The sequence below is a fragment of the Staurois parvus genome, unplaced genomic scaffold (genome assembly GCF_062004578.1).
Source record: "Staurois parvus isolate SC_StPar_1 unplaced genomic scaffold, SC_StPar_1.0 ptg000424l, whole genome shotgun sequence".
NCBI lineage: Eukaryota > Metazoa > Chordata > Amphibia > Anura > Ranidae > Staurois > Staurois parvus.
In genome coordinates, this window is record NW_028318220.1 from 598,828 (window position 1) to 625,393 (window position 26,566).

The 26,566-nt window shown below is 38.8% G+C and overlaps 1 protein-coding gene across 1 annotated transcript in view; it reads right to left on the bottom strand.

The window, feature by feature from the left end:
* Positions 1-2,397: 2,397 nt before the first annotated feature.
* CREBRF (CREB3 regulatory factor) overlaps positions 2,398-26,566 on the bottom strand; it is a 67,149-nt gene continuing 42,980 nt past the window's right edge. The window contains exons 3-9 of the mRNA XM_089687388.1: positions 26,384-26,509; positions 20,677-21,787; positions 18,936-19,130; positions 17,323-17,512; positions 15,549-15,622; positions 14,865-14,987; positions 2,398-14,060 (exon numbers count right to left, since the gene is read on the bottom strand). Coding sequence (XP_089543514.1) covers positions 13,945-14,060; positions 14,865-14,987; positions 15,549-15,622; positions 17,323-17,512; positions 18,936-19,130; positions 20,677-21,787; positions 26,384-26,509 — 1,935 coding nt within the window. The 3' untranslated portion in view covers positions 2,398-13,944. The remainder of the gene's footprint in view (positions 14,061-14,864; positions 14,988-15,548; positions 15,623-17,322; positions 17,513-18,935; positions 19,131-20,676; positions 21,788-26,383; positions 26,510-26,566) is intronic.

A 26,566-nucleotide genomic window follows, 5' to 3' on the forward strand; every position in this document is an offset into this window, starting at 1 on the left:
CTGTTACAAAGACACACCAAGATAATTATCACCATAACAAGTGCCCCCACTGGAAGATTTTGCCTGTGTTTTAGTGACTACCATATGTACCATTGGTTTCAATTTAATTTTTCATATCACATTTAGTACCAAAATAAATAGAGAGGGTAAATTACCCCAACAGTGACACAGCAATACAAGATTGATGGAGGTTTTAACTCTCCTTCCACCCTATCCAAAATAACCCCCCCCCCCCAAAAAAAAGGGCTAGCAATACACTTTAAAAAGCTATGGCAATTTTTTGTCACAATATTAATCCTATACTGAACACCTTTAAAGGCTCAGTCCACTCAAAGATAATATTCAGTTTTTTTTCCTAGATGCTGGATAGTTAAACAACTGATAATTTGTAATAGTTTTCACTTTATTGGTGAGATATTTGGGCTACTGTGTCTACAAACCTGCTGTGGACATTTTGAGAGTTTCCACTCTTATTGCTGGACTTCGTATATTACAGCATATGCAGCAAGAAATGTTGAAACACACATTGGTAGGTGGGAAAAACAAAAATCCTAGGTAGAAAGGAACAGTCAGGAATTATTGGAGAGAGCTCTAAGCATCCAAAACATATTAGAATTCAGGGGATGACTTCGCCCACCAGGTTCCACCTATAAAATGTTACTTTTTGTGACTAAACCTTAGTCTATGACCAAAACTTTTCAAGTTTCAGACAAAAATGAAGAATGGTTACATCCTGTCAGCTTTTTTGTCCCTTTGGGGCGATTTCCCTTCATTTCTTGCATCCAGAGAAATAGATATACTTTTTTTGTACACTATTGCATAAGCGGGAATCACTTATTTAGTGTTAGCTTTGCCGTTTCCTATTCATTTTCCCACAGTTTTGTGCTGTCCCCTATTCATTTACAGTATTTGGTTTTGGTATATAGCTGTAGCCTATAGTTACTGCTCTGCATCCCTAGTTAAATAAAAAATCCCATCTTGGACAGTTGTCACCAGATCAAGTGTTCCCATTGGAAGATTCCCCCTTTATTTTCTGTTCTGGTGACAGCCATAACACTTTGGATTCCCATCACTTTCTGTTCCAGTGATAATGATCACCAGGACAAATAGAAGAATGGGTCTGCCCAGTGGCAATACAGACAGTAATAAAAAAAAACCTGACAGGCGTCAGGTCTTTATCCGCTCTATTCAAAATGTATAAAAAATAAAAATATTTTGGCTTTAGATATATTTTTAAACAAAATCTGTGATAAACATAAGACTGCTATTTTTGGTGTAGTTGCTGCAGTACTTTCACAGGTCTGGAACTTACAGTACAGTAAGCCCCTGATGGGGAAATTTCATATTTCCAAGTTGTCTCACGATATCTAAAGAAAGCCTTGAAAACCTGGTTACCTTCGCTGACTTCATACCAAAGGAATGTAATTACAAACTGACCAAGTCCTTAAAAGGTCATGTTGCTCTCAAAGGGGTTGGCCATTTCCTTACATACAAGTTCTGTATATAACACAACTAAAAACTTGGAATAACAAGGGCAAACATGCACCTGGGTCTGATCATCTGTTCCACGCTGTAAAATATTCTTGTTATATGTTCTAATATTATTACATTTGTTATCTGTATCTGTCATTTATTTAAACGTTATACCTACAAGTGTTTATGTGATGTCTCTTTGCACATCTTGAATGCAAACCCTAAAAATGCAAACTATCACATAACCATAATAAAACAGTCCCCTGCATATGAATGAGTTCTTCTCTGAGAGCTCGTTTGTAAGTCCAACAAAGTTAAGTTGCTACACAAAAGGAAGAAAATTGGCTGGTTCAGCAAGTACTCTCCGACTTTCGGCTCATGTGTACAGCTGTCTGTTCTACAGAAGCTGGTCTCACAACCAGCTTTTGGCAAATGGGCATGGTAGAAAACCAGCATTCAATCAATGCTTGCAGCCAATGACTGCAAGCCCTGATCAGTGTGTTCTAACAACTTGAACGTTCATATTTAGGGACTTACTGTATATGCATGCAAGAACTTATGACTTTGCTGATCTTCCTACTTGCGCTTGGTGATTCACTATGGCCAACAAATCAACATAACATCCAGATAAGCATTTTCAGAAGGAGGTCAATAGCAGCCCCATATTTCTCTCCTGTAGTTGAATTAACCAGTAGGCAAAGACCACACAATGCCGCAACTGTGATCACTTTGGGTGTCTACAATCCATTTAAGAACCATGAGGCAATTCACACTGACTTCTACTCTATTAAAAAAATAAATAAAAAGCTGCAATCAGTCAAATACTGAGGGCGGTTTCTGTTGAATGGATCTTGTCGGTTTGGAAGTCAGCAGGGTAACAAACCATCGGCATTTGTGTCTAGCAAGCAAATAAACCCGTACACATTTTAAGTGAAGAGACAAAATAGCTTTATTAAATAAAAGGCAAAACAGAAACAGACTGAAATAAAAGACATTTTGGAAACACTTTTTTTTTTTTTTTTTTTACAGTATTTTTTTTTTTAACTTTTGCATTACATACTCCAGATTCTATTCCAGCCACTAAGCCTCCTCCTGTGCATTCATTATACAAGGGGCAAAAATCAGTTACACAGTGGTAAACATTGTGGTATGATGACTTAACATGCTAATTTTGTAAGAAAGCATTTGTCCACTACAAGAACCCTGAAGATGTTGTGGAATGGAGGGCTGCAGTAGAGGCAGAGAACTGTGTGCATGTATGGATCATCGCCATTACGTTTACTACCTTTATGAATTAAACATACATAACAAGCACACAGTTGGGAAGGAGTTAAATTGGGTTCACTTTCATTTGACACCAACGTGCCTCTACAATCAAACAGGTTACATGAAAATAGATGACAACACCTAGCAGACTGTAAATAGATAGTTCAGCATGAACAATGTAATACAAAGTTGCTGTATATTTTTTGTTTTGGGACCATCCCAAACAGAAAGAATCAGCAAGAACATATTTCTAATATATTAAAGTGCCATCTGCTGATAAATCATGTGCAAAAATATTATTAGTAATTACTAATGTGGAGTAGAGGAGTATCTTCTCATATGCATCTCCACAATGACTCATAGCAGCATTAACCAGAGCTTCCAAAGTAGATTTAGTCCAGGTTTTCGGTTACAAGTGCCAGTGAGTACTGAGTGTCACATCAGACCCTGGAAATCCAGATCAGGACCACAAAACTGAGATATTATTGATTTTGGCTGGTAACATCTAAACAAAGGTTTGAAAATGCAACTCTTGGTGCCACTGTGGCTGCAAGTCGGATCATTTATTAACACTCATTAGATCGATACACAGCGCGACATCAACTAAATAAATGTCCGGAAAGTAAGATAGCTGTGGAGGAAACTAACAAAAGGAGATGCATATGACCGCCGACTCAAGTGCGGCAAATGATCTTTATCACGGAAAACTGCTGTAGTACTACATCATTTACACTTTATCCAGCAGATAACATGATCACTGAGAAAATCTACAAGCTAGCCCCATTGCTCAAAACAGGAGAGAGGCACTCAAAAATTGTCTCCTTATATAAGGTACATCTCTTTTTCTTAGTCAGTATCACACACATTAAAACATTTCTTCCCAAATGGTCCACACAAAAAGGGCCTAGAAAAAGGCCAGCTTCTATCTGAATGTACAAGTAAGGCACAATTATAAGAACACATCACACACACACACGACAGGCAAGGGAAACAAAACAGACAGCTGGGTCTGATAAGTGCACTGCCTGACCCATAGTAGGTTTTGAAACCTCTTTTTCAACAAAGTGTAGGATCTTTAGTAGTGAAAGGAAAATGGACGAGTACTTAAAAAGTAATACTGGAATATTAGTAAGGAAAGTGAAATGAGAGACCACCATATTCCATGTGATATATACGACCATAAGTACCATAACAAAAACGGAGAAATTTGGTGGTGTTCTCTAAAGTGACTAGTTTTGACTATTTAGGCAGCCCTTCCCAAAGACTTTTGTGAAGAAACTGCCAAGTCAAGTGTGAATAAACCTTAAAGCAGAACCGTGACCAGGCTATGGACATTCAAATATTTACATAAAACTATCAAGCAGTAAATGAGCTTAGGGACAAGTCCTCTGTAGCTGTAGGCACTGTAGAATTTATTGTTACATTTTACAAGAGAATTCTAATTTACACTAGGTTCACACTACTTGTGGGCTGTTCGGCCTGTGTTTGCTTGGGCACGGCATTCATTTGAATGAACTGAAGTGTTGGCGTATCTAGCAGAAAAAAGGTGTGTACACCTTTTTAAAAACACGTCCACAGGGAAACTACAGTCTTTGGTGACCAGGTGGTTTCCCTGTGGTTCCCACACCTGCAAATGCACTGAGGGCTGAGATGTATAGGGGTGCAATCCAGAATGAATGGCAGACCCATGCATCTTGCAAGAGCAGTGCAATTTGGTTGCGGGTGTGGGAACAGGTGCGATTCCTACACCTGCAACCAGCCTGCATACTGCCCGCAAGTGTGAACCTAGCCTTCAGCCCTTCACTCTATCCCCTCTTCGTAGTGTACCTACTCTGTACTCAAACTGCTTACATGAAACTGAAAGAAAGTACTTTTTGCTGTATATCCAAAGGATGAGCGACTTCACAATGCCTGCAGCTACCAGAGGTCAGCGAGGGCTTGTTTTAAAGCTTACATAATGCTTGGATAACCCTTTAGATTATCTTAATAGCTACATGGGCACAGATTTACTTTAAAAAGCAACCACTAATTCTGCCAACTTGTTGTTAGAAGTGAAATGTCACTTAAGCTCTCATGAACTCCAGTGATGTCTTCTTCATCATTCACCATATTCGGGAAAGCAGGAAGGAGTGCAAATGTATGCTTTCATCCATCCCTAATACAGGCAGTGTTAGAAGCAATTAGAGATTGCAGGGTACTGAGAGGAAAGGAGACAAATCTCCTCTCTGTTTACCCTGGAAATTAGCTTCCTGAAATGGGAATCTCATCTTCCCACTTGGTAGCTAAAGTATGCTCCTGAGACCTCAGGGAATAAAACTACCAGACATAATCTCCCCAAGAAAACCAACTTGGTTTATGCTAATTATTAATCATCCCAGCCTTGCGTGACGTGTGCATGCCTTGAAAAATGATAACATAAAAATGAATTTTTCCAAGGGGGATTACAACACACATAAAGAGTTATGTCAGATGATCATATTCAACCTGCAAGAAACCCAAGTGCACAACTGGTTGTGTCCTGTGTAGCTAGAATCTGGCTGTTCTCAAACTACATACAAATGCAGAAATTAACATATATACATAATGATGTTTTACAATGCAACTTTTTTTCTTCATAAGAGCAAGAGCTATACACTAAAGATTTACATTATAATATATAAATGTATATTATATATATATTATGACAATAGAGGAAGCAGAATATTACTGGCATCGAAGTACAACCATGTCTAGACTGTTTTAAAATACCACAGAGTCTCTTGGTTTAAGAGTAAAGCCGCACAGCTTTTTCTTCTAAAACTGTGTCATTGTGTGGAGGGTGCATGGTGGCTCCTGGTGGTCTGGGCCAAGCTCAGACAGTCGCTAATTATAGTCACATTGGTCCTTGGTTAGAACATTCCGCACACTTGGTTCATTACTGTAAACTAGCTAGGCCTCAGAAAAGCATTTTAGGTGCTGTTTCATTGGGGCTTTCTGTCCAATTTACCAATTTATCTGATAGCTAGGAGAGCTTTGATACATGTCAACTCATGCAAAACAGAAAACACTTAAGGGTCAACACCAGTTCAGGACCTGTTATAAATATCTAAATTCAGGACTGTCTTACCATGTCCTCAATGACAAGGTCAAATGGTCAAACCATGCAAATCCAACCTAACCTGAGGCATAACTTTCCTCTGTATCATAACTGCCAGCTGTATTTAGTTTACATCAAGTATTGCTGCAGCATACAGAGCAGTCCAGAGTTAGCAGCAAATGGCAGGAAATGACATATATATATATATATATATATATATATATATGTATGTTTGTAAAACAAAACTATTTCCTCTTTTAACAAAGTGCTTTTTGTACATATACATAAATACTTATAAAATAAAGTGTCAGTTGGAAAAAATGTTAAGTCTAAAAACTCTCAACATCTGCTCACTATACAAACTGGCAATAACACTGTGTGGCCACATAAGAGAGACTAGAGTGACCATGTTCGATGTCACTGATAATAAGGGGTGAGAAGGAATGACATGAAGTGGCAGGAAGAGAAAAGCAGTGGGTGTACAATTATGGCAAAGGATAGAACTTTCTTGTGCCATACTGAGGCAAAACACGGCCCTTGTTTTACCAGGAGTAAAAATGTTGAGAGGTTGTACCCATGGGCACTTCAGCTGTGCCCATGCAATGTTTGCTGTATGTAGCATTCTTAGTTTAGGCAATGGAATTCAACAGCCACCACACCTTAGGTTCCATACAAATCTATGCAAGATGTGCTTTACAGGCAAGAGTTCATAGTGAACTCTGGATGGGCTCACTATGTATAGAGAAAAGGGCACATCCAATAATATTTCGTATGCCATTCAACCTGAACATTCAATGGTATAATAAACATTATTTATTGTGATTCAAATAACCATAGGTGAGGTAACATTTGAGTTCAGTTTAAAGGCTGAATGTAGCTCAAAAATGTGTATTAGGGAAAAAAACTTAATCAGATGAAAAAAATATGACTTGTTTTAACATATCACATGTAAGAATTTCTTTTTAACCTTTCCTTGGAAAATGGTAACTGCAATCAGATTGGCTGCTGTGGACAACATTCCTCTTCTTTACGCGAGTTTATAAATATATCACCCTCATTACATTTTTGCACGAGCACCCATAAACACAGGATGGAAAAAAAATGATTTACAGAGTGCCTTGTAGATGTAGATAAAACAGAGGTACAATGGTAGATTGTCTGGAACACAGATCTCTATTACTTAAGTTGTGCCACAGTCAGGACTGAACATGAACAGGAGTCTACCATAGACAAGGCACCCCAACATAACAGTGCAAAAGGAGTAAATGCTATGTCTGTAGGCTATTTTTTTCAACAATCGAATGACATTCATTCTCCATACAAAACTGATGAGAAAACTCCACAAAGCAACTGCAGAAAAATTCTGCAATCTTTGCTGCCTTAATATTTATTGTAATGCCACAACAGCCAATTAGAATAGATGGCCAGCATATAGAAAAAACAACATAGTACAGCGGTTTGAAGTTTTGTCCTCCATCTGTGATACAATACATCCTGCATGTCTGAATAATGCTAGATTATATATGCTTCCCTTAACATTAAATGTATTATTTAAAGTCACATCTGGTCAGAAGAACCAAAACAATGTATTGAATTGTTTTAGCAAGTTACCTGAGTCTTTTGTGCTTTACAGATACTGACTGGGGCATGTTTGTATGGACTCAAGCATAGGTAGGCTAAGATTATCTGTCAGATGTTTGGAGTGTTATATATAGCCCTGTGTTAAATAGAAGTAAGGGTATTGCCAGAGGCAAAGGATTTCTGGAAGTTATGTGTCTACTGTAGAAATGGCTTGGGATGTTATTACAGCAATGAGGGGTTGATACATACAGTACATTGGATTGCCCTCTAACACTTGAAAGTGATAAAGGACATTATAGCTGTGCATTGAAAAACATGTGGGACTCTTTAACAAGGAACAAAGCGCAGTAGCCTAGAGCTAGCAATCAGAACTCCTTTCTGACCTACCTACAGTGAATCTGGTTGGCTGCTATAGGTTTCTACGCTTTGTACTCTTATTAGCCAAGCCCGACTCTCAGCTGGCAAATACCAGTGAGCAGTTCTTCTTTCTTTGACCAAGTTGTGGAAATACCTGCAGAAGAGGACACCACTGAATTAAACAAAGCTTATAAACTGAGAAGTAAAAGTCAGTATAAGTTCCTCGAAAAGGCAGGAAGGAAGCAGACTAGGAAGCAACAACGGTTGTTAATAAGGCACTCCGAAATGTATGCCAACTACCAAATGTCATTACCGATAATGTAAAACAGAAATGTTATACGGAACGGTCTGGTCTTCTATTGGACAACAAAGTGCAAAATATAGATGAATGAAGAGCACCTCCCAAAAACGCACTTGGGCATGAACATAGCAGCTACTGAAGGACAACCCTTCAGTGTGTGGGCCAAAGGCGTAGACAAAGAACACATCATATCATTGTGAGACTGTTGGGACTTTAGCTGGGATTGTCAGTGTTTGCCATGTACATTAAATGGGAAATAGAGGGCAGCTTCTAGAAAAGGCAAAGCACTGTTTTTATGAGTCTAGCCATGTTTCTAAAGAACAGCCAGCTTCACATTAGATGGTCCATGAAAAATAATGTTCATCTTCACTAAGCCACAAGAAAAAGGTGGTAGTTCATAATACATTTTCTAAAATGATAGAGCACTGTCTCGTGTAGAAAGTCTTAATGCCTGCTACAATTTGTACACAAAAAAGGAACTGTTATTCTATACTCACCTCAGCGCCATTGACTCTTTTTTCTACATCTAGCAAAACATGGCTCAGCCAGCTGACAAGGGGTACAGCCCTATAATCTACATCAAATCTTCTGCTAAATGGGATACAGGACCTTGTGTAAAACAACAACAGGTCAGGATCAATCATGCAGTTGGCAAATTGAGTAGACTGTGCCAAAAAAAAAAAAAAAGATGATACGCAGTCACTGTCCAGCTGTGCTCACACAGCCCTATTCAGTAAAACTGTGAAAATGAATGATGTATTAAAGAGTGCAAAAATCAATAGCAACCAATCAGATTTAAGAATTGAAATCACTACAAAATGAAACCTCACTAGTTGCTATGGCTTACTGCACTTTGAACATTAGTTCTTGTCTTTTCAAATAAGGCAGCACGTTTCTCCAGACAAGACAATTCTCAGTAATGAATAGGCAATGTGAATGGCTTTTTTTTTACTGTTTGGTTATTTGTAATGGATGCACCATTTGGAAGTGAAAAAAAAAAATCTTTCACCAAGTGTGAGCCTGCTGCAGACACAGAGGCGTGTCTCATAATACTAGTTCTAAATGAAAGTACTAGTTGAGCCTGCTGCAGACACAGAAGCATAATACTAGTTCTAGATGCAAACAAGCTATTAAAAATAATGTACTGAAGTGCTTCAATGGACCCTTTTGAATCAGTAAATGGACTGGCTGAAAAAAGGCAATCACCTATTGGAAATAGCTTACAGAAGATACAGCTCACATTACAAAAAAAAAGTCCCCATAAACTCATGTTATATAGATTTACTGGAAATCCTATGGTCTAAAAAACTATTTCAATCACCTTTGGTCATTAAGAGAGGATCCTGAAGGTTAAAGAAAAGGTTTAAAAGACTGTTGGACACTCTTTTTACCATTTCCCAACACTTCCAAAGGATCTTACTCATAACCAATGGAAACGGCTGCTCAGCCCATGCTAAAGCATTGGTGTTGTACTAATGTGTCCACAAGAAACGAATATTCTCGGTTGAGTACACAAATGTTAATGGTCATGGACGTTATGCTGGATACACACTGGACTCAGCATAATGCACATTTTCAGGACCTGTGGTGCTGAGCAATACATATCATTAGTTACACCCAGGTCCACTTACACATTGCACTGAAATTTAAACCACAAAATCAACATCTCACCACTGGAGACTTTCTAGTGTATTCAAAATCACCAGTGTAATGTATTCCTAAAGAGGTGCCGTCTCACATTATCACAAACATGTAACACACTGCTGTGTTTTTCCTGGGTGGTAATTTACATCTGGGCAGACATATTAATACCAATATATAACTTAGCAAGATGAATTTTGGTAGGACAGGTCTTTAAGATAACTGAGGTTTTTGGGGGAGTGCAAGAGTCTTCATACAGGTGACCTGTTCAATAATCCACAGAGTGGAAGAGGTGGCAGGTGTACCCACTGGAGTACATTTGACAGGTTCATTTAGTAGATCAGCCTGTTAAAATAATCTTTAAATAATGGTTTATTGTTTATAAACGTGATAACAATATTATCAGGAATTTTTTCACTGTATTATTTTATAAAAATGAAGGATAGCTTGTTTAACATTTATACATATACGAAGCAAACTTTACACATTGTAGATGATGCGAGAGACAAGCTGAATACCAAGGATACTTGGTAAACATCTACAAGTTCAGCTTTATGTTGGATAAAGTAACTAATAATATAGAATAACAAGCTGTGCAATAACGGCAGTCTAACATCTCAATACCTGCACAGGCATGCGTTTACACATTTGTGGAAAGAAAGAAAGAGCTGCTCATATATACATAATTGTAACTTTAGGTTTTCAGTTGCTTCCACAGTCCAGGAAAAGCAGACTAACATGTTATAGGTTAGTGTGTGAGTATGCACCAGATTACTATAAAACAAATCGTAACATAGTAGTACTGTATTTTCTTAGGGACAATGCCTTTACCATAACTGCACAAACTGCTGGTGCCTAACAAAAATAAAAGAAACGATAATGGACATTTCTGATGCACTTTGTAATTCTCTGATTCTGTAAGACTTTGAGACCGACCTAAAAACAGATTCAACCCCCAAATTTAAAAAACATAAGGCACGTCTATGGGAGCAATCTTTTTTTTTTTGGCATTACAACTACCAGAAGTGCTGTAAAATTCTTTCTTTACAGCAACAAAAAACTGTATATCAAAACTAACATTTTAAACCTCTATATTTTTTAAGAAAATATGTATTAAAGAAAATATTAAGGCTGAACCAGATTAAAGAATAAACTCCAGCCACACATAACCTGGTTTTGGTGGGGCATCATGAGTTATACAAAGCAAGCATTCATTTACCTCTCCGTGTCCTGACAAAAGATGGAGTACTTGTCAAGGTCCCATGTTCTGTTCTTTTGCTGCCTCTAGACCCATAATCTGATTTGGACAAAACAAGGGATCCCATCCTAACCTACCTAGGTCACCTTCTGAATAAACAGAGCTGTCAGAACAAATGTGTTCTACCTGAATCAGCATGTGCAGGCAATGGGGTAAGGAGGCTATTGGGGCTTCAGTAGCAGTTGATCTCCTGTAAGGGACCACAGAGATTAGGAAAACTTGCTGTGTTGCAACATGATGAAACAGTTGAACCAAACACTGGATTTTCACCAGAGGTGGTTGGAATGACTCTTTAATAGTTCAGTATTGAATATTTTTTTTCCAGATTGTGGAAACTTCTACAAATGAATTACAGACAGCTTTACAGCTGATCCAGACAGGTGGCAAAATTAAGTTAACTCGCTGGGTTACCTTGTTGAACATTTAAAACATTTTGAACATTCTAACATTAGGTCTAATTCCATAGATTACTCAGGCTAGGGGAGTAAAGCCAGCCATAGATGGAGAGTCTTTCTTTCCTGCAAACACACCAAGGGAACACAGTGATTGCTGCAAGCGGCTATGTTAGCCGCTAGCAATAATCGCATGTAAAATCCGACAGGTTGGCTCATACATAGTTCGAATCTCAGCTGGTCCCAGCTGAACTGGCTGAGATTCGAACCACCTATGGCCGGCTTAAAGTCTTCAAACGCATACCAGTGAGCTTGCACTCTATTGGTATTCCAATTTGGGGTCATGCATCCAGTGGCCTGCACTGTAGCACAAATGTCAGCGTAGTCTTCAGTAAAAAAGAATGGAGACTCGGCTGAGGCTTAAACCCACAATACAGAGCTGCTTCCAGTCATATCAACAAACATGCTGGCTTCAAGTCATGTGACCAAAAACCAAAAAAGGGCTGCATAATCTGCTTTTACATCTCTCATGTAACTGCCATACATCTTTGCCCCTCCCTAGCTAGCCTCCAAATAGCTGGGAAATCTTTTAAAGAGGACTTAACGTTAAAGTTTAGGTCTTCTCTGCTGTAAGAAAGAATATCTCAACACTTTCTGTAGCCACAAAGTAACAACATGCAGGATAAAGCCAAATCCACCAAAAGACAAAAATGAAAACCAAGTCCCTAACAACCAAATAAGCATATCCTGCAGAAAAGGTACAAAAATATATTTTTTTCCTTTTTTTTTTCTTTTTTTTTTTTTTTCCTCTTTGAATATCTTACGTTTGTTTACTCTTTCATATCAGGTTATGCTCTGTATGATCAATAACATTAACAAAAATATTGGCAAAGTATTAGAATTTCTAAAGCTCTCCTTTTTCTCTCAAGTTCAATATATTTGGGTGCATATTACAATAGCAAAAATATAGATATTTATATATATATTTTCTTTTACAACATATAGGCCTACAACATGTCTCTGGCTAGGGAAAATATCAGATTCTGGAAGTTTATCTATATGAATGAAATGTAGCAGCACCACCTACCCTCCAAATATCTGAAAAAATCTAAAGCTAAATACAAAAAAAAAAACAAAACAAAAAAAAAAACACACAACTACATATATGAAGTCTATATTTATCTACAGGGGAAATTTAGTCACGTTACTGTAGACAGCAGACTGTGAATAAACCCTCAGAGTTTACATACAGACTCAGAATATTGGACCACTACAAAAACAAAAAAAAGTTCACAGTTTATTATAACCCCTACTAATCCCAAAATTCTGCTGACCTAAACTTTTAAATATATATATATGTTTTTTTTAAATGTTTACATTCATTACAGTATCTTTTAAGCTGTGCAAATCTTTACTTTGACTGGCAGTCCGCCACCTCAACGTGTTTTGTCTTTGGTACAAAATAAAAAAATAAAAAAAGAAAACAATCAAAGGTAATGTGCAATTTTTCTTCCTTTTCAAACTAAAAGTACCAAAGAGAAAATAAAAATAACACAAATCAAAAAAGTGCGGCTTTTAAGTCAAGAGCCACCATTTAAGTTTTTTTTCTCTTTTGTTACCTTTTATGTTTTTTTTAACCTTTTTGTGTTTTTTTTTAATGTCTATACAATTCACAGACTCTGTGGCACATATCTACATTTTCAACATATTCCTATATACATTCGGAGAAAAAAAAGGAAGTCACAAGGATTTTTTATCATCTTAAACATGTAAGCACAACTCAATAAATATGTATCAAACTATGCAATTAAGCCCACTACACTACATTTTTTTAGATATTTTTTAACGGTTTAAAGCATACCAAAAAAGCGACTCTTAGCAGTAGAAGTATCTTCTCACTCCGCAAATTACAAGGCACAAAGATCATTTTTTTTTTTATAATCGTAGTCCCATTTCTGACAAACTATTTGCTATCACAAAGTCTGGTTTCTCTGAATCAGACAGACTGTGACTGGAGCCACTTTTGGTGACCGCGGCTTTGCTACTGTAACATAAGCACGGCACACACAGGCATAGACATACAAGCCTGGCATATAGATTCTGTATTAAAAACAGAATCCACAATTCTAACATCCCAAAAGAGTAAGTCTTCTTATCACTTATGTTTGAAGCTTATTCTGAATAATTTTGGCATTAGCTCAAAACTATGGGAACGTAAAAGAAAAAACAAAAGAAAAAAAAAAAAAAAAAAACAACAAAAGTCTAAGACAGACGTTAAACTTACAATACGTTTTGACTATTTCTTTTGCACATTTAGGTTCAGTATTTAGAAATCTATGGCAATGATAGAGTTGTTGCTGCTTGTATGCTAATAACAAAGAATTACAAACAACCAGAAGTTGTGATAAAACAGAGCTTCATGCAACGAGTACTTGCCACTTGCAGACAAGTTTGTTTGCTTCTCTAGCCCAACAAATCTTGTTTAAAATAGAATCCTAGAAGATGACGAAATTTACATGCAAAACCTAAATGGAATTTACAGTGCAGACTGTGGAGAAGACAAGGATGACACATCAGCACTCATCGTGTATGGAGGCCATCACGCCTTTGAAGTGGGTATACGTAACCCCACTAAGCCACCAGTGGGATCTCCTTCAGAGGTTTTCTCCAGAACCTGATTAACAAACTCGGAGGTCTGGCCAGCCACTGGAGAACCTGAAAAACAAAATAAAAAAAAAACTTTTTTAAAGCAAATTACCAGCACAATTAGATTACCGATAAGCTGTCTTCCATATTATAAAATACTGAAAAGGCCTCATACCAGAACAAAAATGGGTCCAATACAAAAAAAAAAAATCTGACAATCACCAAACATTCGCTGCAGGTAAATCTTCTGGTACATTTGTTTTAAATGCCAGTTATTGATTTTCTACCAGTAAATATTTGGTGAAGTCACATTCACGCTTTTAAATCGCGGGCTGTCCATGTTGTCCATGACCAGGGGGAAATATCTAGCCCATCAACCAGTGCTCAGCTGTGAGTTGAACAGTTTGTTTTTCCTCCAATGGAGGAATGCAGAGAGCATAATGTCGCTGGCCCCCCTACAATTTGTAACAGGTATATATGGAGAACAAATTCTTAGCTGTAATACTTAGACCAATTATTGGCATCATTGAGGCTGGAGGAGCCCTCGGGAAGGTTAGACCCCATTTGTCTACAAACATCTACTGTACACCTAGCCACACACAAAGTATAAAGGGCTAGTGGTCCCTTCATTATTTTAAAATAAAGGTAAACTAACTAATTATCATGGCAGATACACGGTTGCGTAAACAAGTAAAAGAAAACTTCAATATATGAATTAATATAAACAGCAGGGATGACAGAGATGGCCATCCAATATTTAACATATAGGTAGCCAGTAAACGGATGGTTGGGTGTGCTGTTTATTTAAGCATACAGTCATAGTTTGCCTACTCAGTCTTTTCTCTGAAGATTATCCATCACACAGATCCATACCCAAAGTCTCTTTGATAAGAGAATCCAGTTTCTGCTCCATGCTTGATGACCATTCCTCCCATGGGATTTGTATTCGTGTCATTATCTCTTGTTTTATTGAATTGATCACAAACAGCAAATTATCTGTAGAAAAATGTAAAGTAAAAAAAAAAAAATGTTTTATTTGAAATAAAAAAAAAATAAAAAATCTGTAAAAAAAAGTCTGATTACTGTTGTTTTTCAGCTTGCCAGGATATTCAGACAAAATGCTAAAATATATTTTATGAGCAGACATAAATCTATGCATAGAGAAGATTTTCACCAGAAATATGAAATGCAAGCGGTTAGTTCAACATGCAGACATTTGCCAAATCCTGCCTTATCAGTTTGATATGCACTGGTCCTTTAATACAAACCCCAAATGAGTACCTTTAGTTATAAAGTAGTATACTGAATACATAAAAGATTCAAAGCATACATAATGATGCTTACTCCTATATGCAGCATACAGAATAAACCCTACAATGGACAGATTAAATTAAGCCACTTCGGTATTCCATGTGCTCCACTGTCAATGTGTGTAATGCCAAAAAGAAGTTGGAGCCACAGAGACAGGTCATGAAGCCACATATCATGTTCTTAAACTAAAGCATATCAGAATATCCAGAATCTTGCTCAACCATATAGAAACATTCCATTTCTTACCATATTCAGTATTCAGGCCCCACAGCTTCACTTTATTGGCTTCATACTGGGCTTTCTTTTTTAGCCGGCAAGCTCTGTGAAAGAAAGATAATGAGCTTATACAGAATGCATGCTAATGGAAAGATGAAACAAAGGGTAGTGTAAAAGCGAGGAATAACCAAGAAAACAGTAGAAACACACTTAGCCTATGTTCACACTATTGCGGGCTGTGCGGCCGCATTTGCTCGGGCACGGCAGCCCATTCATCTAACAGGGCTGCTGTGCCATTTCCCCATAGGAAAAAGGTGCTTGCATCTTTTTAAAAACATGGGCCGCAAGGAAACCGCATGGGCTTTTTGACTATACGGTTTCCCTACAGTTCCTACATCTGCAATTGTGCTGCGGGCTAAAATGCGTGGCGGCGCCATTCAGAATGAATGGTAGCCTCGTGCATCTCGCAAGAGCAGAGCAATCTGGCTGCAAGTGGTTGTAGGTGTGGGAACAGGTGCGATTCCTGCACCCACAACTAGCCCGCAGACTGCAGGCAGGTGTGAATCTAGCCTTAAGAGACCCTGCTGACATTTGTAAGCTATAGTATACTATATTTTATTACTAGTGTAGAAAAGACAAGCATCATATCATATTCACCAATGGCTACTCACATGAATCAAACTAAGTATTTAGCAGAGTAAAGCTGACCCATAGATGGGGTTTTTTTTTTTCACCCATTGGGCTGAAAAAAAAAAAAAAGAACAAAAACAGATTCTTTCATCCACACAAATGAGTTTGACAGAGGAAAGTAACCTCCCCAGGACATTGTTTTCTTGTGTTCTGACAGCAGGACTCTCTGCTATCAGAATACAATGATTCGTGTTTTCAGCTGCTGGACCGTCTGAATTTCAATCAGTCTATGACCAGACTGGGTGTGTCAAGCTGCCATAAAACCATTTGAATGGGACCCATGACGATTTTGATGACAGCAGTTACCATGGAGGACCAATAGGATCGTTCCTTACACAATTTTCACCCCTCCCACCCATGGTACTATTGAAGAATATTCTGGTTTTTTGACTTTCCTGTTTTGAGAAAATCTGAGAATTGGGTTCTGGCTGTCCCAGCTGTAGTCACTCGTTGCAGGTTGTTTTTGTTCTCTAGTTCTTATATATGTTTTGATCAGCATTTTCAACAGAAATGTATCTTATGCTTCCTTCCTGAAGAAGTGGGCTTTTGACCCATGAAACGAATTGAAAAAGCATTAAGCAATCAATACTCCATCGAATATGTCATTAAAGGGGATAACGTCAGACTGTCTCTATAGAATGCAGTACAATGTAATATATGTAATTTTACTATGTCCAGATGTACTTTTTGTGCCCTGATGACAGGGTATTTCAATGTTCATATGACAACTACTTATTGAAGTACAAGTAAAATTTAATGAGTTTTTTTTATAAAATCTTTGGTGTGGTACTGTTAAAGTCCTATGTAGTTTTTTTTCCCTTAGGGGCTTTTTTTTCTATAGTGTGTGGGGTGTCTCCATCTCTCTTCTTCCCATCACTACCCCCAATCCCCTTAAGCCACTATGTCACTAGCTTGTTCTTGCGCATAGTTCCTGCACAGTCAATTGCCATATTACTAAGCTTTGCAAAGAGCTCAGAGGCACGCTAGTGACCAATGTTATATTCTGCCTACAAATCAGCTTTAAAAAGCATGGCATGGAGCTTTTTTTTTCCTCTTATGTTCTACAGCAACCATAATTCTGATAATGCCTATTTATAACTAATAACAAACATACCTGGAAGCCAGCTTGTTTTTCTCTTTGCGGGATCGAGGCCTGGCAGTTACGGGAAGCTCCGATACCGGTGTTAGGTCACTGATTACTTTATTCAGTTTACGTAGCTCGCCACCAATCTGCAGAAGTTTTCTTGGATTTGGAGTCAGGTCTTCCACATCTGTCCTGCGAGACTTCTTCACAGTGTACTTGCCTGCACACAAAACAATAATGCACTTGTCACTAAAGTATAGTATGCTGCTAAATGGAATACTTTAAATTACTGCAGTGGAAACATACTCTATAGCCAAAATAATACTGCGGTCACACACTGTCCCAAGAACAAATCCAGAAATGTCTGCAGGATTATACTGGAGACGTGTGCTTTGGGAAATGGAGCACCGTCATCTTTTATGTTGCCCTTTTAGGGCTCATGAACACTATGTCGTGTATGTATGCATGTATGTTTATGTTCATTGCGCGAGTTTTACTGACCCAGAATATTAATTTATATTATATTCTAATGGCCAATATAATATAATATATTACACTCATATGCGTCTGTTTACATGTATGTATGCATGTAAATTATGCTCATAAGCTCATCTCTGAGGGTCAGTTCACGCCAATACACAGTGCAGGAAACTCGCATTCTTTGTGCGTTTTAAAAAGCACTGTGCTTGTGCTCTACAGCGAGTGTCAGCGTTAAACTAATGACACCCCAAATGAAGGCTGCTGGATCGTACAATATAGTAGTAGTGTGTGATCTGTTTGCTGTGCTTTTTGTTGCACTGCCGATCCCTTCTCTTCTCAGTTCAGCAGACTGCAGCTCACCATATCACTCTCCCTGTCCTCTAGCAGCACACAGTTAGTTTATGTTGTCGGCCTCACAGCCCTGCCCCTTTAATGCATATCATCCAGTCAGCAGGGCAGGCATCTGAAGAAATCTTATGACTGGACAATATGCATCAAAGGGGTGGGGCTGTGAGGCCAATAACATTATCAAGTTGTGTTCTGCTGGAGGACAGGGAGAGCGGTGAGCTGCAGTCTGCTGAACCGAGAGGTGAAGGGACCAGCAGTGCTGGCTCTGTTATGATCTTGTAGATAATTTTCATATGAGTATTTTTAACCTTCTATTTTCTTCTTTTCTTCTATTTGCTTGGTTAACTGGTGTAACTCCCCATTATCTCACCCATAACATTGTGCAGTAAAAACACTGCTGGTCAACTATAGCATATAAAATGTACACAGTAAAACAATATAACAAAGTTCAGGACCAAGAACACACATAATGTAATAAATATGTATGTTCAGTGCAATCCAAGTCCTAAATAGGCCACTTTCTCAAACACTTTACGACCAAACAAACAACAATAAAATGTATTTTGAAGCAGATGTGAAGAATAAAATACATTTACTTCCAAAGCAAAAAAGCAAAAAAAAAAAAAAAAATCAGGGTTCATTATCCAACTTGTACCTGAAATATCATAGCTGGATTTTCACTGGATTGCCCTCTTCAATGTCCTAGTCTGTTCAGTTTCTATAAATAAGGCCCAGTACGGAACATCACTAATTGCTCACTACTGCCCATTTAGTGAATAAGGAAACTGGCTAAGGTAGCAGAAAATTGTAAGTACCGTGATGCAGGCCATTCTTCTGGTACATATTACTGGGAAGCGTGTCCCTGTTCCATTCAGACGGTCTCAGCATCCCTTCCTGTTGAGAAGGCATTAATTGCTCACTATATTCCCAGAAGTACCTTCGCTTTCCCCTTTTCCTCGATGACACGGCAGTTATTCCTTTCAAATCTTCAACAGAATCATTTTCATAACCTAAAATGTTAATTTCATATTCATAAAAACTTAAAGCGAAACTTTACCCATAACAACTTGATAAAAAGGAACACATTCTTAGCAAGGAACATTCATTCCACATTTAGTAATAATACTATAAAAATTAGTTTTTGCTGTTAATTGCCTCCTGCATTGTTCCTATTCCTTCTTGCTAGAGGCTACAATTTGCTAAAGCCAAGAGCCACTGAACAGCAGTAAATCATACAGCAGAACTAAACCCATCGATTTAACAGTTTCAAAAAACAGTTACATTCCTAGAGTGCTGGGATTGCTAACTGGCAATCAAACTGTCAAACCATCAAATGGCTGGTATCATAACTGAATCACATGTACAGTACCATGGCAGTTGCAGTTCAAACAGAAGCAGCTTCCTTGGCTGTAAAGAACAGGAGGGTTTAATTTTGTTTTAGGCTAGGTTCACATATGTGCAGATGGTGAGGCTACTGATCCGCATGAAAATCCGTGCAGCCGCACCACCAGAGGAATACGGACCCACGGGCAGGTGCCATTAGTTCTAATGGCACACCGCCTGCACTGGAAAACGCAACTGTACTGGGAACTGAAGTTCCCATGCAGGCTGCGTTTTCAGAAGAAGTGCAGAGACTTCTTATCTGTGTGTCACGGGGCACGGGAGTCCATTCAAATGAATGGGATCTTGTGTCCACACAAAACGTGGCCCACACGGCCGCATATTTGTGAACCAGGGCTTAAAGCTGTTAGCAGATCGGCCTCTACAAAATTCGTCAGCGCCTAAAAATGGAGAGCAACTGATCATGTGCCAAGCAGGGTGAGACCATGTATTACTGGGTTTTAAACAGTATACACACTTTAATATTTTACATAGCTATACGTGCAAAAGGGGCCCGCCTGAAGTGGTCTAGCAGGTCTTAAAGTGGAGCATTAAGTTAAAAAAAAAAAAAAAAAAAAATGGTGAACAGGCAGGAATTGTAAGGCAGAAGATTTTAAACGCGCACCACTGGAGGGTTTCATTTTAAGGCAAGACTTTTATAATTTGCTAGTATACATACTAGCACATTATGCTCTTAACTTTCAGGGATGAATTTTTTTTTTTTTTTACAGTTTACTACCACTTTCAGTAAATCCAAGAAAAAGCTTTAAATGTTCCTTTACATATCAGTCTTTTTTATACACCTTCATCTAAAAGAACATAAAATAGCATACTGCAAAATATTACTCAGCATAGACCAATGCCCTTCAAAGTTTTTCAGTGTTGAGAAAAAACTGCTGGCCTCATGCTAGCTGTCTGGCTAACATACATAATGCCAGTCTCAACAATTTGGAGCAAGCATTCAGACAATGAAACTGGAACTATTTATTTACAAAGTTATGCTAAGTGAGTAGTTTAGAAATATACTGAAGCATATATCAGTATGGCAGCCAGGAAACAAATGTTTTCAGAAACAGGCATCGCAGTGGTAACATCTATATTTCTCTCAGCACAGGTTCCCTTTATCACTTAGCATGTGTGGCAATATTTGCCCAACAGTTGACAAAGAAAACATACCTGGCTCTGAAAAGGTATCACTGATATCATCCTTGTCATCTTCATAGTCTTCTTCTTCCTCCTCCTCCTCCTCCTCCTCTTCTTCTTCCTCCTCTTCCTCCTCCTCCTCTTCATTCTCAGACAGCTCATGTTCACTACCAAATCCTTCATCATGTTCTTCTTCATCCAAATCAACCTCCTCATCCTCATCATTGTCCTGCTGGCTTTCGGTCTTGATGGCTGATTCGGTAAGCCCCTCTGAGATGAAAAGTGAATAGTTGTGCTCCTCTTTCTTTTGTGAGGGATCAGACACAGAAGCTGAAACAGTAACACTAGCTTCCACAATACCAATTGTGGCCACATTCTGCGGAGGACAGAAAAGTTTTTGAGTCTCTCTGAAAGGCAAAATGGCACAGCTTCGTCGGCCTATGGAGGGCTCTCCAATTGTCCTTTCCTGTTTTTTGGCTACAGCGCCACAAAAACAAGTATTTTCCTTGGCTGCATCTATGGCAACCACAGTGCTTGTTGGTCGGCTTGGAAGTGCTGAGCTGATCTTTACCTTAGCCTTTTTTACATAGTCCTTGCACTCTTCATGGATATTAATTTTCTCATCACAAGAAATATTAGTCTTTGCTACCATCTGGGTACTTGCTGCTGTCTTGGCAGCTTTCTGGGAGCAGTCAGGGGATGGCACTTCGACAGGGGTAGTCTTAGCTGAACAAACCGGAGCAGCCACCCTTCCTGATGCCACCTTCTTTCCTGAAAAAAATGTGGCTTTACCTCCAGGGAAGCTCTCCATGTAGCAAAGAGAGTCTACGACTGGCTGAGAGTCCTCGCTGTTTAGCTGAGCAAGAGTGGGTGTTTTACTAATAACCTCTTCATCCTGATAGGGACTTGAAAAGTCATCAAGACCAAGATAATCCACCTCTTTCGTTCCCCATATACCATAACTAGTTAGCTTGGTGTACTTGGTTAGATCCTCACAATACGTGTCCCACTGCTCCCAGCGAGATGTTAAGGGTGGACTGTTTCCAAGGATACCAGCAAATGAGTCAAATAATTCCAAGTCTTTGCAGTCCTCGAATAGCAGAAAATTATCTGCTGGGCTTTGTTGGTATCCCAGTTCTCTGTCCTGTTCAGAAGAAACAATATATTGAAAAGCATCTGTCATCCATATGGCTTTTTTTATACATTACATTTTTATTCAGAAAAGTGCCTAATGACAATCAAAAATAGAGAGTACAAATAAGGTAAAAGTTTTGTACTTTAAAGTGGAAGTAAAGGCAAATCCTATAAATATTTAAAATTATTCTGCACCCTTAAAATTATAATAAATACAAGTCCAATCCAAGTGAAATAATAAATCAAATTTCAGAAAACCTCTATAACTTCATACCAACCATGAGTGTTAAGTGAATAAAAAATAACCAAATAAATAATATATATCAAAGTAAATGGCCGGCAATGTCACTTGGTTGTGGATGGCAGCCGCCATCCTGCTATATCCAGCCCTATGTTATATTGCTATACATGCTTGTATGGGTCTGTGGACCCAATTTTAACATGTGAGTAGCTTTTTATAAATGAAAAGAATTTACTACACTATGGGAAGTCCTCAATTTCTTATGTTTGGCTGATTGGAGGGAGACTGTAAATAATCCATGCATGTGGAGATATCCAAGAGATCTGTCTGGAGATTAAATCTAATAAGAGTGCATGTGACCTATATAGCCTATAGGTCAAACATTAAGGTGACCGTGCACGCTGGAAAGTGGAGGAGCACAAGTGGTGATTAGCTTAGTAGAACGTCACCTGTGAATTTATCTTACGATTGAAGATTTTGCATAACAGACTATTTGGAAGGGTTTTATTTTGAAATCTTTATTTTGACTTTACTTTTTGCACACATACTATTCACATGATATGATTACCTGGTAATGGAGAGGTGCTCAGCCGGATGTTTACCAAGAATTAATATTTGCAATTTATGTACATTCAGATACATGCACTGTATTCGATTTATGTTTATTTAGTGTCACCATTTTTTAGTGGTGCCCAGCCAGGTGTTTACTTGAGTCATTCATTTTTTATATTATGCACTTTGGTTTAATTATATCATATATCAATATTTGTTATTACTGAGGGGGTGCTCATCTGGGCATTAATTTGAAGTATATTATTTATTTGGTTTAATTTTATTCACCTAACACTCATGGCTGGTATGATGAAGTTTTCTAAAATTTTATTTATTATTTCACTTGGATTGGATTTCTACTTATATTTTTAAGGGAACAGCGCAGCATCAATTCATAGAATTGATTGGTTTGTAGGAACACATTTGGGTGCTTGCAGCAGTTTGCAATCACTTCTTAGGTGGTGGTAGAATACAAGGACACATTTTCCTTAGAAGGCAAATCCTAACCAACTCTAGATCTACTCAGCCACACTCTAAGCGTATTTGATCTAGCCCTGTGAAGAAAAAAAAAAATTGCTATACTTACCTGTTTTGCAGCCACTCTTGCCTCCAGCGACATCCTCTGTGTGCTGAAGACAGCGGACAATGGCTGGGAAGTGACATCACCCATAGACTTACTATGGGGCTTCTTTTGCTGGCTGCCTCTCCTGCAAGCTGAAGCCACCTCTGACAGCTCAATGTGGGAGCAGACTGGAGCGACTGCAGAACAGGCAAGTATAGGGATTTTTTTTTTTAAGTTGCCCTGTTGTTCCTACCATATATTGTATGTGTTGACTGTACATTCAATAATTGCCTGACTAAGCATTATCTGCCTCTAGAAGAACAGAGCCGTGAGGTTTTCATCCCCCCCCGCTTTATCTGTCTACCACCCTGATTGATACCATCAGGGCTATAGTCCTCTGGTTGACATCTCAAGATGTATATTAAAACTATCTCACACAACGTCCATGGCTTTAATTCCCCAAATAAGAGGCAGAAGGCATTTTTTGCAAATTGGGGGCTAAGATACTCCTTCTACAAGAAACTAATTTTTCTTCTACTAGCCACCCTAAATTCTTTCACAAAGCCTTGCCTCAAGCTTATTATACCTTATGCTCGGCTTAAAAAAAAAAAAAAAAAGGTGTGGATATTTTTATTCACCGCTCTGTTCCTTTCAAGCTACAAGTATACAAAGATACTGACAGTAGGTCAGACTGGGAAGTGTCTAAATCGCTAATGTAACTGCCCCCTGTGAAGCACACGCCTCCTTTTTCATGTCGTTTCCCCTCACATTTGTAGGTGGCGACTTCAACCTTGTTGCCAGCCCTGGACAGAAGCAGGTCTTCTATATTAACTAAAACCTTCCCTAAATGTTTAGTCAGATTCTTATTTTGACTTCAAATTAATAGACGTCTGGAGGGCACATAATATAGGAGCCAGGGATTACACCTTATTTTCTCACCCGACAATTCAAAAGCTAGATCTAATGGTGCCGATATCATTCCATGCGCTTGGTCATACCATCATATGGTCTCTTGTACATTCCAAGCCATAGGTCTCCAAAACGTATCTTATACATGGCGAATAATGATTCCTTATTATCAGACCAAGTACATTTCAAGCCATAGGTCTCCAAAATCTACCTTATACATGGCAGCTAAACGATTCCTTATTATCAGACCCCAGCACACACGAAAGATTTGCATTTACTTTTACTTTATTGAAGTATTTCCAGGTAGGTTTTTGGGGGTTTTTTTTCCATCTGCAGTGCAGGGATGAGTTAACTTTCACAAGGTGTAAGCTGCACTGTCATTTGTCCACACCTCCCTCTCCTTTCCCATTCATGGAACAAGAATGGTCCACAGAATATGAAAAATTCTGTGAATTGGCAATGGAGAAGAGGGGTAGACAAACAACAGTGCAGCTTCAGTATATGAGAACTGCAACTCTCCTGTCTCAGTAATTCTCTCAGTATACCTTGAGTTCTAATTGGCCTAAATGAATGTATAAATATAAAAGAAAAGAATAACAGCAATATTTAAAGCAGCATACATATCCTGAAACTTAACTAGTTATTACACCACAGAAAAAAAAAATCTTCTGATGACATTAAATGAAAGTGTTTAGATATACAAGAAAATTGTTTAATAAAAAATGATAGGCTTTTTTGTCCCTGCTGAACAGTTTGTGAAATTTTTGGACAGTATGGCTTCTCTGCTCTCTTGGCAGGTCTCCTTACAGAAGCCGCTTAAAAAAAAAAAAAAAAAAGGCAGATAACATTCAGCCTCATTTCCCCACCCCTTCAAGTGCCAAGGGAAAGCCATTTGGGTCAATAGGGTTTGCAGGATGCTGGAAAGGGGTCATACTCATCTGTCAAGCATTTCCAAAACAGAAATTAACCACCTCCCGCCCGCCATGTAGTAATATGACGGACGCAAGGTGGTTCTCTCGTTCTGGGAGGACGTCATATGATGTCCTCCCATTCTCACCGCGCATGCGCGGCTCAGAGAGCGCGCGGTGATGGGGGGTGCACTGTGTCCCTCGGACACAGCGGATCACCGATCACGGAAAGAGCCGAGGATGTCGGCTCGGTCATGTGATCAGCTGTGTCCAATCACAGCTGATCACATGTAAACAGGGAAATGCTGTTTATCGGCATTTCTCTCCTCACGAGCTGTCACGCTGACAGCTTGTGAGGAGAGGAGAGCCAGTAATTGGCTTTCCGCGGAGGGGACATGTTCACTGATGATCAGTGTACCCTGATGATCAGTGGAGCCCCAGCAGCGCCACCTGTCAGTGTCCATCAGTGCCTTGTGTCAGTGCTCATCAGTGCCTCGTGCCAGTGCCCATCAGTGCCACATCAATGCCACATATCAGTACCTACCAGTGCACATAAATGCCACATATCAGTGCCCATCTGAGCTGCCTTTCAGTGTCACCCATCAGTGCCAGTCAGTGCCGCCTAACAGTGCTGCCTATCAGTGACATGTATCAGTGCTGCCTTTCAGTGCCAATCAATGATGCCTGTCAATGCCCATCAGTGCATCCTATCAGTGCCCATCACTGCAGCCTCATTAGCGCACATCAGTGAAGGAGAAAAATCACTTATTTACAAAATTTTATAACAAAAACTAAGAAAAAAACGTTTTTTTTTCAAAATTTTCAGTGGTTTTTGGTTTGTTTAAGAAAAAATAAAAAATCCAGAGGTGATTAAATACCACCAAAATAAAGCTCTGTCACAAAAAAATGATACAAATTTCATATGGGTACAATGTTGCATGCCCGCACAATTGTCAAAGTGCGACAGCGCTGAAAGCTAGAAATTGGCCTGGGCAGGAAGGGGGTATAAGTGCCCTGTAGGCTATCGGTTAAAGCACAGTGTGGTTAAGTCCTTCTGGATGCAGTATTGAGAAAGTTATTGCAATACTGTGGTATGATACATACAGAAGAGAGCTTTTTATGCTCTCTTGTCTCATTTTTCATGCAAAAGGGTCCTTGTACATGAAGAGGCACACCCTGAGCATGGAAAGGCTTCTAATCACCACCACTAATATTATAGTCATCAGATTTATCTGAAATGGGCAGTGACCCCATATTTTATACTGCAGACAAAGAGGGTGAGGTACAGTTACCCTGGGATCCACCTAGTTTCGCTGGCAAATGTATGGCTTTATAAATTACCTAACCCTGTTAAAAGTAAATACACAAAACCATGAGTGGAAAGTCTGCATGGTTTTAAAGAAGTCTTGCATTATCACTACTGTGATGACTTACCGGTTCATACATGAAGTCTGGGTCTGAGCTACTTGCTAGGAGGTCTGTGCTCATTAATGTCTGCTCAGCAAAAGCTGGGCTGCGAAAAGCATCTCCAAATGGAGGGTCCATTCCGCTGACATTTGGCTGTGTGAAAAGTCCAAAAAGTAAATTAAGTAAACAACATAAACAAGTGGTGTCTCA